The sequence below is a fragment of the Crocuta crocuta genome, unplaced genomic scaffold (genome assembly GCF_008692635.1).
Source record: "Crocuta crocuta isolate KB4526 unplaced genomic scaffold, BGI_CrCroc_1.0 scaffold313, whole genome shotgun sequence".
NCBI lineage: Eukaryota > Metazoa > Chordata > Mammalia > Carnivora > Hyaenidae > Crocuta > Crocuta crocuta.
This window is the reverse complement of record NW_027527814.1, coordinates 415,304-431,653: the sequence shown is the minus strand read 5'-3', so window position 1 is coordinate 431,653 and position 16,350 is coordinate 415,304. Positions and strand designations below refer to the sequence as shown.

Here is a 16,350-nt window from a genome sequence, read left to right as displayed (position 1 = left end):
TGGGCCCCCATCCTGGCTCTAGCCCTCACCAGCTATGAGCAAGCCTCTCTGAACCTCCAGGTCTGAGGTGGGTATTGAAGGGCCAACCTCCACGCGCTTGCTGCCTCATAACCGTGCACTCAACAGTTGTGTCACGTGCATTTGACTTGCAAAGCCATACCCCTGGCTTCAGCCTGAAGCACATGTCCTTCAGGGAACATAGTCAAGTATGAGCCTGGACATTTCAACAGACCTCCCAGATGACCACGGAGCTCAGGCCCAAGACAAATCCAGGCAAACCTTTGACCGTACTTTAAATATCCCAGAACCATTCTCCTAGTATGAAACATAAGGAAGCTACAGGATAATGGGAGAAAGAATTCCCACAAGTTACTCGATTCCTACCAGACTCCATGAACGTAGCCGAGTCAAACGACAGTCTGTGGGGTCCAATGTTCGGGAAGCTTTGCAGTTTGGCTTCTGACTGGACTTCATAGGTATTAAAGGGGTCATCTTCTTCCTCCGGGTCCAGCTTTCTTAGCCTGCATGGAACACACCAAAATCAGAAAAGCCACACCACAGCACACATTCTGACACAAGCATGTGAATTCTTCCAAAGAGAGAAACTAACTGAGCAAGAAGGTAGATGCCAATAAGTGAGTGGCAGGATCCAGAATCCAGGCCTCCAGGAGGCTCTGCCTCTCTCCAGGCCTTTGTGAGCTGGCATCTAGTCTATACCCTCGCTCATTCATTCATCCCACCAACAGGACTTGTGGATTCCTGATCGAATGGTGGCCAGGCATGTGCCAGCCACTGGAATTCAGCTGTTAGTGTGGCAAACCCTGCTCACAGTAAGTTTACCTTCTGATGGGAGAGACAGACAATAAACAGAAACATAAAAACAAAGAGCCCACATGAGGACCAACCACCAGAGAGGGCTTAAGACAGAGTCACAGGGGACCTCCTTTAGAGAGCTGAGCCATGAAGGCCTCTCAGAGGGGGTAATGCCTATGTGGACAATGGAAGAGAGGGGGCTGGCCCTGCAAAGAAGCAGGGCACGTACAGAGGCACAGGCCAGAAGAACACCTAGTGTATGTTCTAAGACCTGAGGGGAGCCCAGGTGGCAAGGATAAGGTACGGGAGTGGTGTATGGGGGCATGGAGAGCCCTTCTCAGCTTGGTCCCTCCATGGCTCTGCACAAAACCCTGGGCCTGGGGAGGATCATTCTTTCAGCACCTCCCAAGGACCATGTTTTGGCCATCCTTGTAGCTTCCCCTCAACCAAACAACCCTGCAGCATAAACACATAAACCAGGGGCACTTTCAATTGCTTCATCCATTTATTGCACACACACCCTCACAGTGGCTACTGCAGGCAAACTGTCATGTTGTTGCCTGACCATTTAAAGAAGCAGCCATAGAAACTAACAATCAAAATAGAGACAAAGAAGTCAGAAACCATTCCACATAGGGAGGACAAGAAGGGCGCGTGACTGTCTCAGGGGTAGAAGATGCGACACTTGATCTTGGGGGTGAAAGTTTGAGCCCCACGTTGGGTGTAAAGATTACTTAAAACAATTTTTTTAATGTTTATTTTTGAGAGTGAGGGTGAGCACAAGTTGGGGAGGGGCAGAGAAAGAGAGAGACAGAGACAGAATCCAAAGCAGTCTCCAGGCTCTGAGCCATCAGCCTAGAGCCCAACACAGGGCTCCATCCCACGAACCACAAGATCATGACCTGAACCAAAGTCGGAGGCTTAAATGACTGAGACACTCAGATGCTCATAAAAAAATTTTTTTTAATCTAAAAAAAAAAAAAGAAAGACCCTTTCAGCAGGACTGAGGGGAGCATGGGGAAATGGGTCACTCAGACTCCCTGGCACTATCAACCACAGCCCCATCCTGCCCTGGCCCTAACCCTGAGGAAGAATTTATCAGAGAGCACCGATCACATCCTCTACTTAGAGAGAACAACCCTGATTTCCAAGCACTTCACTTCCACCTCAGAAAGAAAGGCAACAAATGAGGAAAATTGGGAATCTTGCTGTAAAATGGATTCACAATCCACCTAAAGCTTTTGGCTCCTCCTGCACTTGGATGTTGTTACCCCTAAAAATAAACTGTCATGGGCCAAATCACCAGCTGAGGATTCCCGGTTAAAGATGCATACTGGGGGGCACCTGGGTGGCTCAGTCAGTTGAGTGTCCGACTTTTGATTTCAGCTCAGGTCATGATCCCAGGGTCATGGGATCAAACCCCATGTCAGGCTCCACACTGAGCATGCAGTTTGCATAAGATTCTCCCTCTCTCTCTTTCTCATCCTCTGCCCCTCTCCCTTGCTCAAGCTTTCTCTCTCTTAAATACATGTATGAATACACACAACTACTTCTCAAACTCTATTCCAGTAACTGAAGGGATAAAAAGGCATGAACTCACAAAGACACAGGGGATAAGAGGAAGCCTCAGCAGACAGGAATCGTGCCTGTCAAATGTCAGATGGCAGCAAAATGATAGAGAAGCACAACCAGAACTGCTCTCTCTGCTCAGCTAAGGGCAGGAGAAGAGGCATCAGGAAGCCCACCTACTGGCACCATTAACAAAGGTGTCCAGGATGGCTCAGGAATCAAGGGCCCTGGAGCCTCTGGAGGAGGTGGGGAGACAAGGACAAAAAGCAAGAGGCCTGGTGAAGACAGGCTTAAGGAACACTGGAGTCCAAGCCCCTCCCAACTTGAAGCAGCCTGGGTGCTTCTCCTCCCACGAGGCTTCTCTGAGAACACCGGGAACTGGTGAAAGCAAGAGAATTTACAAGCCTGTCTTCCTCCTCCTCCTCAGAATGAGGGAATCTTGCTGAGCCTGGAGAAACCAAGCACACATACTCTTCCCAAAAGTGGAATGAGTGCTCCCTTCCGTGGGGTTTCCCAGAGTCTGCACCCAAGCAGGAGTGGCCCTAGGCCTCTCAGCAAGTGGGTGTCTGTGCGCGCATGAGGACATGAGCGAGCGGCCTCCAGCTCGGTGGATCCATCCACTTCCCAAGGGCCCACGGAGTATGTGATCCTCCAAAAGATGTGCAAGTCATGGTTCCTGCCTTCAGGAAGTTCAGAGGGTAGAGAAGTGAGTAAAACCCAAGATCCCAAGCCAGTGACATCTGTGCTTTGGCCATTGGCACAGATGTTATGGGAAAACAAAGGAGGTGCCCAGGGGAGAAGGTAGCAACAGAAAGAAAAACTCTACTGGTGGCAAAGGCTGGAGCCTTACATGTTTGCTTATTTTTGCAAATGAGAAAACGTCTGCATGGTACCTAGATGGCAAGAACTTCATCAGAAGCTCCTGGAAGTCTACTTTCTCTTCTTTCTTGCACTTGGTGTTTCGTACACGGGCAGACCGCCGCTTCGCCGTCTCTCCACTCTCTTCTGCAATCTTCTTCCGTTTTACTCCTTTCTTGGATTTATCTCCCCCAGAAACATCACCTTCACAAAGAGTGCAAACTGAAATCTTATAAGGGGCAGAGGTAAGAAAACGCACCAAAGAGGCACATGAGTGCCCCTAATTTTCTAATTCTACCAGTGTGTTTCATCTTTATTTCTGACACTCAAGAAACTGCTCGTCTTTTAACAAGAGTCCTGAATAAAGTTAATTTCAAACTCAAAATACTTAACTCACACCCTGCTTGAATTCACAGAACCCACAAGCCAGATCTCAAGATTATTCGCCACAGCTACAGAACACTACAGTCTCAAACACTGCCCCAACATCTCCCTCTGGCTGGCTGGCTGCAGGAGCCACTGGCAACTCAGTGGATGTACCTGGGACATCACAACAGAGCAAACAGCAGCAACGCTAACTCTGTTCACCACCCAGGACCTTCTAAGGACCCCATGATAGGACATGAGCAAGAGAATCATGTGAATTATACAAAGAGCAAAGGAGTGTCACATATGCTTAAGCAAAAAAAGTTAGAAAAAACATACGTGTTCATTTAGAAACTTCTTTAACTATCAGATATTCTTTTCATCAGGGACATGGAAATCAAGAAAAGGCTTGGAACTTTTGTCTGAATTTTTTTATAACCTCATTGACATTGATAATAAAAAAAAATCAATAAAACCATTAAAAAATATATTCCCATATAGTAGTAACTTTGCTGACTGGTTTTTAAGGTCAAAAGCCTCAAAGTCAGTACACCCCAGTGTCCCAGGACACAGCACATGGCCAGCAGCAGAGCAGAACTAACAGAGGGTCCTGCCAGCTCACACATCACAGGTAGGAAGAGCGACCTGTATGCCAGGACCTACTTGCCAGGTGTTCAGCAGTCCCAAGAAGCTGCACCCCTGAGGTCAGACCCCCTCCTCACGGGGGCTTTGGTGCTGAAGTGGCCCCCTGATGAGCAACAGCCCTGTGAACAGGTTGAATTCCCCTTGCAGAGCCAGGGGCTCTCACTTAACCCTTGGGCCGAGATCGGGAGCAAGACCCATCTCTCTGGGGAGGCCAGGGCACCGCAACACTCATTCCTGCCCAGCAAATGGGGCCTCCCCAGAAGCTGACCCCAGCAAACTTCCTCACCTGCAGGGACACCGGTCTCCAGCAGGCTGGGACTGTGCAGCGGGAAGCTGGCTGTGGCCACAGGGGCATAGGAGAGCACGGGTTCTGCCATAGTCACAGCTGGGTTTGCAGTGACAGGGCTTGGCTGGATCACACTGACAGGTGCCACCACCAGAGAAGACACCAGAGGCTGGCTCGGGTCCTGGTAGTCAGACAGGTCGATCCTCTTGCCAAGTCTGGGCCGCAAGGGCTCACAGGTAGTGAGGTGGTTGTACATGGCCAGCAAACTCTCTCCAAGGCACTTCCAGCTGCAAGAAGAGGATCACCACACCTGGTCAGCACCCATTATCAGTTGCTCCAAGCCTGTGGAGAGGCGGCAGAGCTGGCCCCGCAACTGCCATCTCCGTGAGGGCAGGCAGGGTGCTCATGGTTTTTACAGACGAAATCCAGAATCCAACACCACTGAGGTGGAGCAGACCGAGCAGAAGCAGGGCCCAGCAGCCTCCTGTCCTCAACCCCGGCACAAGCCCTGGAGCAGTTCAGGTACCTTCAGACCAGCAGGCAGGCATGAAAACCACTGACTCACTTCAAAAACGTCAAATTTTTCAATCATCTGTGGCTTTTCTCTGATGCCACTATTTTGGGCCAAGGGGAGGTGAAAAGGGGCTGCTAGTAGGGATGTGGTCTAAAGGGGCTAAATGGGCCCCTGGGAGGAGCATCTCAGTGGGGCCCCACCTAGGCCAGGGCCTGCAGCACGGCAAACGAAGACCACTGTGTGCTGTGCTGTGTGCTCTACTGTACATCATGTGATATGTGCTGTCAGGTGTCTGTCTTATTGTGGTGTGGTGTGTTATACTATCTGCTGTCCCCTGCTCCATGCTCTACGTTGTTATATGTTGTGTTGTGGTATGATATGGTGCGGCACGATCTAGCCACCTGCCCGTCACTGAACAGCTTCCCATGCTCTCAGGCTAAAACTCATACCCTCAGCCTCATGGTGCCGCATAGGCTGGCCCAGCCAACTGACCTGGCCTCATCTCATATTCCTCCCCCACCTTCCCACCATGCTCATGTTGTTTCAATTCTACAAACAAAATCATATCCCTACATACCACAGGAACTTTGCACAGGCTTCTTTCTGCCCCAAAACAAGGCTGTCACTCACATCCCAGCCCCTCTGCCACTCCTATCAGATTCCAGCCCTAGCACCTAAGCCTTTCCCTGACCCCCAAAGCAGTGCAGACTCCATTATGAGCTCCCCCCAAGATGCTGTGCTACTCTCCTCGAAGGGCCTCTCAGCTTGGGGCATTTTTCTTTCAGGTGACTGACTATCCCTCAAATGGCCTCCCGAGAGGGACCAGGCCTGCTATGGTGAGTCCCCAGCACAGAGCACAGTGCCTGACATGAAGCTGGCATCCAAGCAATGTTGTGGAAAGAATAAAAATGGAAGATGCTTTAAAATCCAGAATCTAACCAAATGGAGGCTCCTAGGACTAGAAGGGATTTCCTACCTATTCTTTTCCAGTCTTCGGTAAGGGTTACATGCAGATGGGGAAGAATTTGCTCACCATCTCTATTATGTCTAATGCCTTAAACACACAATTTCATTCACCTAGTAGGCAATGAATAGACCAAGGGGTGGCAAACCATGGCCCACAGCCTGTTTTGTACAGCCCACAAGCTAAGAATGACATCTGCATTTATAAAGGGTTGTTATTCCCTCACACACACACCTGAGAAGAATATACAACAGAGACAGTACCTTGCCACAAAGCCTAAAGCACCTACCATCCGGTCCTCTGTGGGAGGAGTGTGCCAAGCCCAATAACAGACAGTGGTTATTTTAAAAGCCCCACCCACCGTCCCAGAGAAAGAATCTCTGCACTCTTCCTCTAATAACTCAGTCCTGGACTTCACTAGCGAGTACCATGTCCTCCAGCCAAGTCCCCCTCCCTCATGCTTCTGTTGGCCTTCCCCTTGCATGAGGGCAGCCTGGACACCAGTTCACAGCTTTCTTCTCTAGTCACATCGCCAGGATCCTCTCCAGTGTTCTCAGGCCTTCCTCTCCTTCACTGTAGCAGGGAGGCAGGCACCCAGGACCCTTCCCGAAGTCCTGAACCCCTTGGCTGGGGAGTCCACACTCCCAGGATGTGGGCTCCTGCCCCAACTGACAAAATAATGGGAAAGCCATCTGACACGATGGCAAAACAGCCCCAACTTTCCAACTGTCTCAGAGTCCGGGCGGGAAGACATTCCTGGGAGACTCAACATGTGGAAACATACCAGCAGTCATACTATGGACCGAAAGCTAGGCCCCCTGAGTGTGGGCAGGGTGCTGGCTCTGTGCTGGCCACAGCTGCTCTAGTCCATTATCAAAACAACCCTACAAAAGAGGGTTGCTCTCCCTGGTTTTAGGAGTGGCGTGTAGCATCCCAGGGTCACCCACTTCAGGGTGCCAGTATTGGCCCCAGGCCTGCCTGATCCAGGGCAGGAGCTGCAGACCACCACATGACACCGCCTCTGAGCAGAAGAACACTGCTATCAAAGCATACTACATTTAAAGATTCGAGATTCAATGTCAGAATTTTAAAAACAAAACTGCACACCAGATCTCACTAAGTGGCTGAATGACTCCAACTCTGGGAGGCTGCCAATACCAGTTTTCTCTTCCCTGGGGACCTCTCGCACACTGTGGGATTCACAAAGGCCATGCTGAAGCCCATCCTCCAGTGCATCCCACATAGCCCTTGAGGGAGAGCATGGGTTCAAGAGCCACAGAACCCACACCTGGGATCAACTCCAGACTCTCCATTCACCATTTCACTGTTCTGAACCCAGTTTCCGCCTGTCCAGTGTTTGGCAAATGTTAGTTTCATTTTCCCCTCTGGGAAGGGCAGACTGAGAGGGGGGTTTACTAGGACGTGGCTGGTGGCTGGCGTCAAGAACAGCAAGAGCAGAGACTTACATGAGGCATACTTGTGAGACCTGGACTGCTTCTTGACAGCCAACAAGTTAAGTGCACGCCTCTTGGCATCTGTCCAACATGCACCCAGCTCCCACTCACACCATCAGCACGGGGTCAGGCCTCGGGGCCTCTCCCTCCCGTGCAGGGGTCCACCAGCCAACCCAGCAACCCCAGAGACCCGGACGACCTACGTGAAGAAGGGGATGGGCTGCACCAGCTTCAAGTCTGGCTCCTTCTCCCGCACAGTCAGCGCCTGCCTCTTCTTCCGCAGCCCCAGGGCCTCCTCTACAATGGCCTGCGTCTCAGCTGCGCTCACTGACACATCATGAATTGACATGTCACTAAAATCGTGTAAGACAGAGAGAAATTACAATGTTACAAACTAGAGCCAAGGCTGAAACTTTACAGACAGGGATGCAGTTAAGTTAATACCCTTTAATCTGTATTCATTCTTCCTACAAATAAAATAACCCCTTGAGTCTGGCCCCTAAGGGCAGTAATTAGCATTCTTAATACCAACATACAATAGAAGTGACTAATACCCTTTGTTCCTCTACAATTCAAAATTGAGCAAAGAGTTTTCATATGTATTAACAGTATCACAGTAATGTCAGAAAAGCCACAGAAAAATATAACCTCGCTCTCAATTATTTACAGAGAATTTTAAAAGAACTTTCCCATCCTGCCCAGTCCAAAAAAGTCATCAGACCACCTAAGCTCACCAAAGTCCCTGGTGTATCAAAACTACAGAAATGGTGGGGGCTTTGAGGCCTCAGGTGCCCTCACCCAGACACACCTGCACCTGAGGTGGCCCAGCAATACCTGCCCTCCTGCCCAGGCTGTCCTGATGCCTCTCAGTGGGGCTCTACCACAAAGTGCCTTGCTTATGGATTTAGTTTTCCATTTTATTTCTCTCCAATGATGGTTAATACCATCAGGAAAGATATGAACAAGACGTATAATCTTACAAGGGAAAGAGACAGAGATAAATAACCACCACCAGCTGAGTTCCAGGGGCCAAGGACTAGAGGACAGAGGAGTTGGTTCATCTGGAGGGCTGGGGGATGGAGGCAGCCAGAGTTTGGAAAGCTGCCCAAACTGGGAGCTGGAAAACAAAGAAGGAGAAATGGCACAACAGGTGGAGAGGTGGAAGGATGGCCTTCCAGGTGAGGACATGAGGGAAACAGGGCACAGGGAAAGGACAGTGCACAATGGGGCCAGGCCTGGTATCTGTTGGGGACCTACGGCTCTCTTCTCCTTGGGGAGGGAGAAGTAGGAGGCAAGGAGAAGAACCAAGGGGGTCAGACTGTAAACCTCCTAGGTGATGTACCAATCATGTGCTTTGTCCTGGAGGCAAGGCAGGGGTGGCACAGGGTCAGGGTCATTTCTGCGACACTAAACATAGGACTCACTGGAAGCAAAGTCCTAGAAAGGAAAACGGCGAGGAGGCAAGGTGGGCAGTAGACTACTGCAAACATCCAGAGGACAGCTGGTAAATGCCAAGAGACAGCAGGGCAGTAGGGCAGCAGAGAGCCAAGAAGGGATTAAGCACACAGGCGCATAATAAGCAAGGCAGGATCAAAGTCAGGTGAGGGAGTAGAGCAGGGAATGAATTGCAGGGGCTCAACTGTCAGGTCAGGACCTGAGAGGAGGAGGTACACATGCCTCCTGATATCCACCAACCACACATTGTTGGGGGGAAAGGGGTTGCAGAACCAGCACAGGAAGAGGCAGGACCCACCATTTAAGAAACATTCGGAGGGAGTCCTTCCGGAGACAAGGCTGTTCTTCAAAGATCTTTTCCTTAAGAACCAATCCTTTGCTGTACCGGCAGTCCTTCTCCAAAGCTTTGCAGATGAAGTAGAGACACGCTGGCAGGGAAAGAAACAACATGACCTCTGAGCTTGCACCCCAAACCTCTGGCCTTGCCAGTTAACACCAAGAAAACATCTCTACTCTGGAATGGAAGTAATGATGGTAAACAATACGAGCTACTACTTACCTAATTCAGTCAGGAAAGATTCTGAAAATACCACTGCTCACAGCAGATGAGGCAAACCCAAGTGCTGCTGTGGGAGGACAGGCTGTATGACCTTTCCGGAGAACCAGAGGTGTTACACACACACCTCCAGCTCAACAATCCACCCCTGGGAGCCACTGCAAACACCTGCAGGCACATGGTGATCGGCTACTGGCTAACTGGAAATCAGCCTTCAAAAAACCAGGAAACCACTCAGTGCCTCACCAGGGAGCCTAGTTAAGGAAGGCTTCCCCAATCCACACTGGGCTGCTGAGCAGCCGCCCTACAAATGGTCGAGGGTGTGCTCACTAACCAGAGGAAGGCTGCAGGACAGCTGGGGGAGAAGGCACGAAAACAAGCAGGCCATACGGGTGACCCCATTTGTATACACGAAACCAGTTTCTGTTCCTTCTGCTTATCTGTATTTTCCAATTTTCCCCCTTCTTTTTCTTTTCTTTAAACTCTTCTCACCAAAAATAGCTATTGCTTGCAAGTAAATACGTGTACATCATTCATGTCAATGAGCATCCTCAAATCAATGATCTGGAAAGCCTGTGACTTCTCCAGCTCGTCCAGGAATGGAGACAGTAACAGGCAAATCAACCTAGAGAAAAATGGGCTGGTGAGGAATCACGAAGCAGAGCTGTGATGTGAACTAGGAAAGCCTTTAGTATTTGTAAGTGGAAACAGCCTGACAGATGGGACTGCCAAGAGTCCCCAGCAGACTCAGTGCCAGCAGGCCTCACCTGTGAACACACGGGAAATGGCACAGTGCAGCCAAGTGCCAGCTCTGCTTTTGCTGGGCACTTGGACCACCACCATGCTATACTCGGCTTCGGGGTCTGAGTGTAGATGGATTGCAAGTCACTCCTATCAAGAATAACCAGACAAAGAAGGGGCCAGGACTAAGGAGGAAGGAAAGGTAGAGCCGAAGCAGAGATGTGGACATGGGAGCTCTGAAAGAGAGAGAAGGAAGTGGTATCCTCCTAGAGTGCCAGGGGAGAAGCAGAGCCTGGTCACAGAGCTCCACAGGTACCACACTGCTGCCCATAAGGCATACAAAAGCTGTGCGATCTGTGAGCATGGAGGGCCCGGGTAGCCCCAGCACAGCCAAGCAAGCAGTGGACTGAACAGCTGCACAGATTGCCCACAGGTCCCTGCCCCACACAACCAAGAACACAGTCTCTCTGGGACCACAGTGGGACACAAGAGTGGCCACAGATGCCACAGATGCCCAGAGAGAAGACCAAGGAGGCCCTGAGCATTTGATGATGCTGGCTCTCGGCAGGCATTTTGGCTGCAGTAAAGCTCACCACACTAGCTGTACTACACCAACATTCCCACAGAGGGAAGGCCTAAGAAGTCCCAAGGGAAAAAGAGGTGGTCAGCAGGCATCAACCCCAAGCACCCGGCCTCCTCATCTCTAGTGGGTCAAGTGCCTCTGGGAGTCGATTTAACATGCTGCTTTTACTTTGGGGTTTAAATGAGCATCAGGTCAATCAGGGCAGGGCTCTCCTAGACAGAGCAGCCATTTAGTCCCCCAGGCCTGTTTTCCCCCAGGGACGTTAAGTTTGCCAAGCACAACTTCTCTTACCATGGGAGAAGGGTGCAAAGAACTAAACCAGGTGGCCAGGGAAAGGAAGGCAGGACACAAGGCTGTCCACCTCAAGGTGGCCCCCAAGCTGCCAGAAAAGCTTCCAAGAGAAGCCTAAACAGGAAGAAGAAGCTGTGAGGGTCCAAAGGGTGCCCCACAAGGACTATCACATTCTGCTGGGGGGGTGGGGGGGAGTGGTGAAAACTGCAGCAACAAACAGAACAAGGGCTGTGTCCTTCAGCGCATGCACACAAGAACATTCACAGCAGCGATATGCAAACACCCAACTCTGGAAAGGACCCAATGGCAAGCACAGAGTGGTCAAATTGTGTACACACATAACAGATGGTCTAGCGACTGCCTAGGGGTGCTCGTGGACAGGAAGACCATGGCCAAAGGAACCTGGCTGAGAAAAGTACACACCACCACCTGACGCCACACGGAGGAGACTCGACGACAAGCAGAGTTCATCTCTGGTGAGTGACAACACAGAGAGATCAAGATCACCTCTGGGTGGTAATGACTGGAATGGGACCCAAAGCAGCCTGCCTTCTGGGGCTCTAGAAACAATCTGCAATCTTGATTTGTCTTATGTATACACACTGTGAACTATGTGTGTGGATGTGTGTGTGTGTGTCTTACCTCAATGAAAGAGCTTTAAAAAGTGGTTGTGAAGAACCAGAGGTAGGCAATGGTGAGCAGAGCCTAGTGCTTCTCAAAATACTCTATGCTATTTGTCTTAAAAAAAGGAAGGGAAAGGGGCACCTGGGTGGCTCAGTTGGTTAAGCATCCAGCTTCAGTTCAGGCCATGATCTAATGGTTCGTGGTTTCGAGCCCTGCATCAGGTTCTGTGCTGACAGCTCAGAGCCTGGAGCCTGCTTCAGATTCTGTGTCTCCCCCTCTCTCCGCCCCTCCCCAGCTCACACTCTGTCTCACTCTAAAATAAATAGACATTAAAAAAGAAGAGGCAGGGAGGAAAAGGCCTCTGCCAGTCAGTCTTCCAGACTTAAACCTTCAGAATGATAGCAAGTGCTCATTGGCATGTCTGTGCTGAAAAGAAGAATGGCTTAGCCAGGTACAGAGCACCTTCACACACCAGACCAGCCTGCAGCATACACAGTCAGCTCATAAGCCCTGGGCTCCCACTGCACCCAGCCCTGCTCTGAGCACTCCTGGAGAGTCTCCTTCTGCTCTGGCCTCAGAGGACACCCAGAGGAGGCTAACTTCCAGAACACCTAATCAGTGCCTGCCTCAGGACCAGCCCATGCAAGGGACAGAGGTGTTCTCTGCAGAGCAGATGGCAAGGCTCGAGCCAAGGAGCTTAAGCAACTGGAGGACAGACTGGGGCTCCATCTGGCAGAGACCTTTCCAGTAGCCCTGCTGCTCTGCAAAGAAAGAGACTGCCTCCAGGGGTAGTGAGGTCCCCATCACCAGGAGTCGAGTTGCAGCTGCTAGGCCTTTGGTCAGCAAGTTATAGAAAGAGGTTCTGGCACAGGATGGGACAATGCAGGGATGAAATGACATACCCAAAGGAAAAATCACTCAGAGAACATGCTACCTACTACTACAATGCTCTCAATAAATCTTATCTGAGTAAGAAAGACACATGCAAAAACCGGAATGCAAAGTCATCTCCCTTTCCTGATAGTCAGGCAGAAAGCTCTTCAGTGTTAACCTGGCCTCCAACTTACCCAAGCCGCCCTCCCTCCTCTGTCCCCAAAACACAAGGGCATGGGAGAAAGCCATCAAAGCCTGACTCACTTGTGTAATCACCAAGGGTGTACAGGACAGTTATGAGGTTGTCCAAGCAGGGCCAGTGGTCAGGATTGCACCGCAGTCCTTCCTCAAAAGCATGGCGAGCCAGGGGGACCCGGATGAGCCTCAGGGCCACGTGTCCAATTTTATACCAGAGGTTGACATCCGTGGAGTCCAGCATGACTGCCTAGAAGCAGCACAAACAGAGGGCACACACGTTCAGTCAGCTCTCTTGCTGAACAGGTGCCCAGGGGATGGGAGGGACATAGCACTGGCCCAATCACGCCAACTACCCAGAAAAAATGGCAAATACAAGTTACATGAACCAGTTTATCAAATTTAGAACATTTTCTTGACATACTTTGTCTCTCTGAACATCTGTATTCTCTACTATCTGATAGATAAAAGAAGTGAGAGTACCATTAAAACAGGAGATCTGTGGGGTATTTCTGTAAAATTTAAAATTTTTAATTTAATTTTAATTTGTGGGATTCTAGAAAGATTATAGGCTACAGAGACAGACCTCAGTTCACATCCCTGTTTCCACACTGACCAGAAGAGTGATCCCGAGCCTCAGTCCCCTCATCACTAAAATGAAGATAAAGACACCTTCCTGCAAGATGGTACAGGGTTAATGCATGCTTGGAAAGCAGTTTGCGTGGTGCAGGACACATCAGAGGTGCCCACAGAGATAGTGACGGTAACACAGAAATCATGGCGATACTGTTCTGAGCAGGAGCAGGGTAGCAGAGGGCAGGCTGTGTTCTCAGAACCTGTGTATGTACCAATTCATTTCATTTTTTTCATAACCACCGTCTTTCTTACTATGCCCACCATGCTGGCGTGGACCTGGTAGCCAAGACAGTAAGCAAGCACACACATCCTGAGTGGCAGGGGACAAATGCACATGTGGGCCCCTGCTCTCTCTGAACTCACTGCTGTCACCTGATGAAGGTCTCAGGCACCACAGCTCAGCGATGCGCCACTACAAGTTCTTCTTTTTAGCCAACAAGACCACAACCTCACCCCCTCCACCGAGAGCTTTCAAAACCACTGAGGGAGCATTGCCAAAACCACACCTCCAAGTAGAATTCCATGGCGGTCTCCAGGTCCTCTCGCTGGGCTGCCAGCTGGGCCAGGTTCTTATATGTGGAATATTTCAGCATCAGCCCAGGGTGCTTCAACCCTTCTTTCTCATCACCAGATGAAACTGCCTATGAACAAAAACAGAGGTCAAGAAGGGACACCTAGGCCCTGAAGCCTCAGCAGGCAGTCAGCAAGATACCTGGCTTCCGGGCTGGTCTCTGCCGCAGGCCTTTGGCCCAGTCTAGTGCCACCCTCCACTGGAAAATGAAAGCACTACGCTAGATGTTCTTGGGGGGACTCCTCCAGCTCCAAGCAGACGGAGAAGAAAAGTCAGACCATCACAATGCAATTTGCAGATAGTCTGGGCACCAAAAGAGACAGAGGGAACCCTCCCTGTGGCTACGGCCATGCCTGAAAAGTCAAGCCTAGAGCCCACAGCTCCCCCACACCAGGCCTGCAGGGTGGGGACAGGGCAGGAGAAAGCCACCCAGGGGAAGCAGCAGGATCTGGAGGTGCCCAGACAGCCAACTTACACATCCCTCCACATTCCGCAGCAGGAAGACTGCCAGATTAGGAGTCAGGAGGCTAAGCTCCCAACTCTGTAATCATCACATGCCTGTGGGTAAGTTACTTTACCTAAAAAGTTAGTGCCCCAAGGCCTCTATATTAAGGACAGTAAATCCTACCTAAAGTATCAAAAGTGCAAGTGAGTCAGGAGAACATCAAGATTGTAAACGTGCTTTATAAAGAAAGTTATTTCCCTACAGCTTTTATGAAAACTCTTTGAAAATGCTACAACTTCTAAGACATCTCTGATGAGGAAAACTACGGCTCTAACCACAGGACAAGGAGTCAAACATTTTCTAACAGGAAAAACTCAGCGGCACAAAGAAATTCTTTCCAGGGTCGGGTCCATATCTCAGCCTTGTTCTGGGACAGATCACCCTCACTCATCATTCTTCATGATCAGCACAGATAGATCTGAGGGCATGCACACTTCAGGACACACGTCTTGACTACCCAAGAAATCTACCCTAGCGCTCTTAAGGAATCACAACAAGACTGAAAGGCTCAAATCAGGCTTCATTCATCCTGTCGTCAAGCTTATGCTGCAGAAAGATGCCCAACAGGCTGACCAAGGCTGGACACCAGGTACCTTCACCCTCCAGGGACAGAACTATTCAAAAGTCCTGTTACAGAGGCCGTGTGAGTCTACCTTGGAGACTAGATAGTAAGTGGTATATCCAGACAGAGCAGAAGCTCTCATCACTAACCTCTACCTAATCAGCTGGACTCAGCACCATTCTCCATCCTCTGTGACACGCAGGCTGATGCCACAGGAGACAAAGGGCTCACCCCAATAAGCCTCTGCCAGCATGTGCGCCAACTAACCTGTCCGTTTCTTAGGATTCAGCTGTGTTCCATGACCTGTTTATGCCAAATGCTTGTGCTACTATAACTACATAATTTAGTTTAATATTAGGTACACCAATGCCAGATAAATGTGAAAACAAACTTTTCTGTACATTTTCTGTACTTTTCGATTGTTAGTGATGACCATCTTTTACTTTTATAAGCCAAGGAGGAGAGAGCTACAGCAGTCCTTTAAGACTGAAATTGACATACACCAAGGTGGACATACCTATGGCCACAAGGCCAATCTGGCCAGCACCCTTCCAACTCGGTGCTATGCTCACCTGCCCACACCCCTGAGGCCCACTCTTCTGTGGTCTGAGAGAAGACCCACTCCTGAAACATCCCGGCCCTGGCCCACGGCTGAAGTTCAGTAAAGTGGAATAAAGTCATTTTCATCTCTGGGCCCTCACTCACTTCCTACTAATGGGGGAGGTGTGGATCACAATTCCCATGGCCCTAATTCTAAGACACTATAACCAGCACTAAAGAATCTTGACAAGCTATCCAATTAGGAACATGAACAGATACCTTGAGTAAGAGAAAGGATAGACTCCTCATACTGACAATGAGAACTCAGTTAGCATTTTGCCTCATCAGTGGTAGAAACTATCCAGGGGTAGGGGCTTGAGACACAGGTGTGTGTCTTCCTAGAAGTCTGGGAGACTGCTCAACTAAAGGACCGTGTTCCAGAAAATGTCCTTGGATGGCATCTGTCTGCTTCCTTACTGTGTGTCTCTGTGTTTGGTGTTTGGCTACTTGAAAACAAAAGCCTTTCCTTCTAATGAAATATAATTCTTCTTAAATCAATTTTAAGTTGAGACTCATTTTCAAACCTCCAGGCAACATCTCCACGACCCAGTCAACTCAAGTTTAACTCACTCACCAGTAGCATGGTCCCAAGGCTGGATCCAGGTCCTGCCCTGCCCATCCCTCCCTGCCATACCCTGTGTCCTCAGCGTGCCTCTGTGTTGCTCTCCCAGCCCTTTTCTCCAACTATG

General features: G+C 50.0%; 1 protein-coding gene across 4 annotated transcripts in view; it reads right to left on the bottom strand.

Annotated features, from left to right (window-relative positions):
- Window positions 1-16,350, bottom strand: part of CABIN1 (calcineurin binding protein 1) — a 152,326-nt gene that overhangs the window by 118,661 nt on the left and 17,315 nt on the right. For all 4 annotated transcript variants that reach the window (XM_077775182.1, XM_077775206.1, XM_077775199.1 and 1 more), the window contains exons 5-11: window positions 13,930-14,064; window positions 12,857-13,037; window positions 9,223-9,352; window positions 7,673-7,822; window positions 4,538-4,824; window positions 3,276-3,444; window positions 385-521 (exon numbers count right to left, since the gene is read on the bottom strand). In XM_077775182.1, the coding sequence (XP_077631308.1) occupies window positions 385-521; window positions 3,276-3,444; window positions 4,538-4,824; window positions 7,673-7,822; window positions 9,223-9,352; window positions 12,857-13,037; window positions 13,930-14,064 (1,189 nt within the window). The remainder of the gene's footprint in view (window positions 1-384; window positions 522-3,275; window positions 3,445-4,537; window positions 4,825-7,672; window positions 7,823-9,222; window positions 9,353-12,856; window positions 13,038-13,929; window positions 14,065-16,350) is intronic.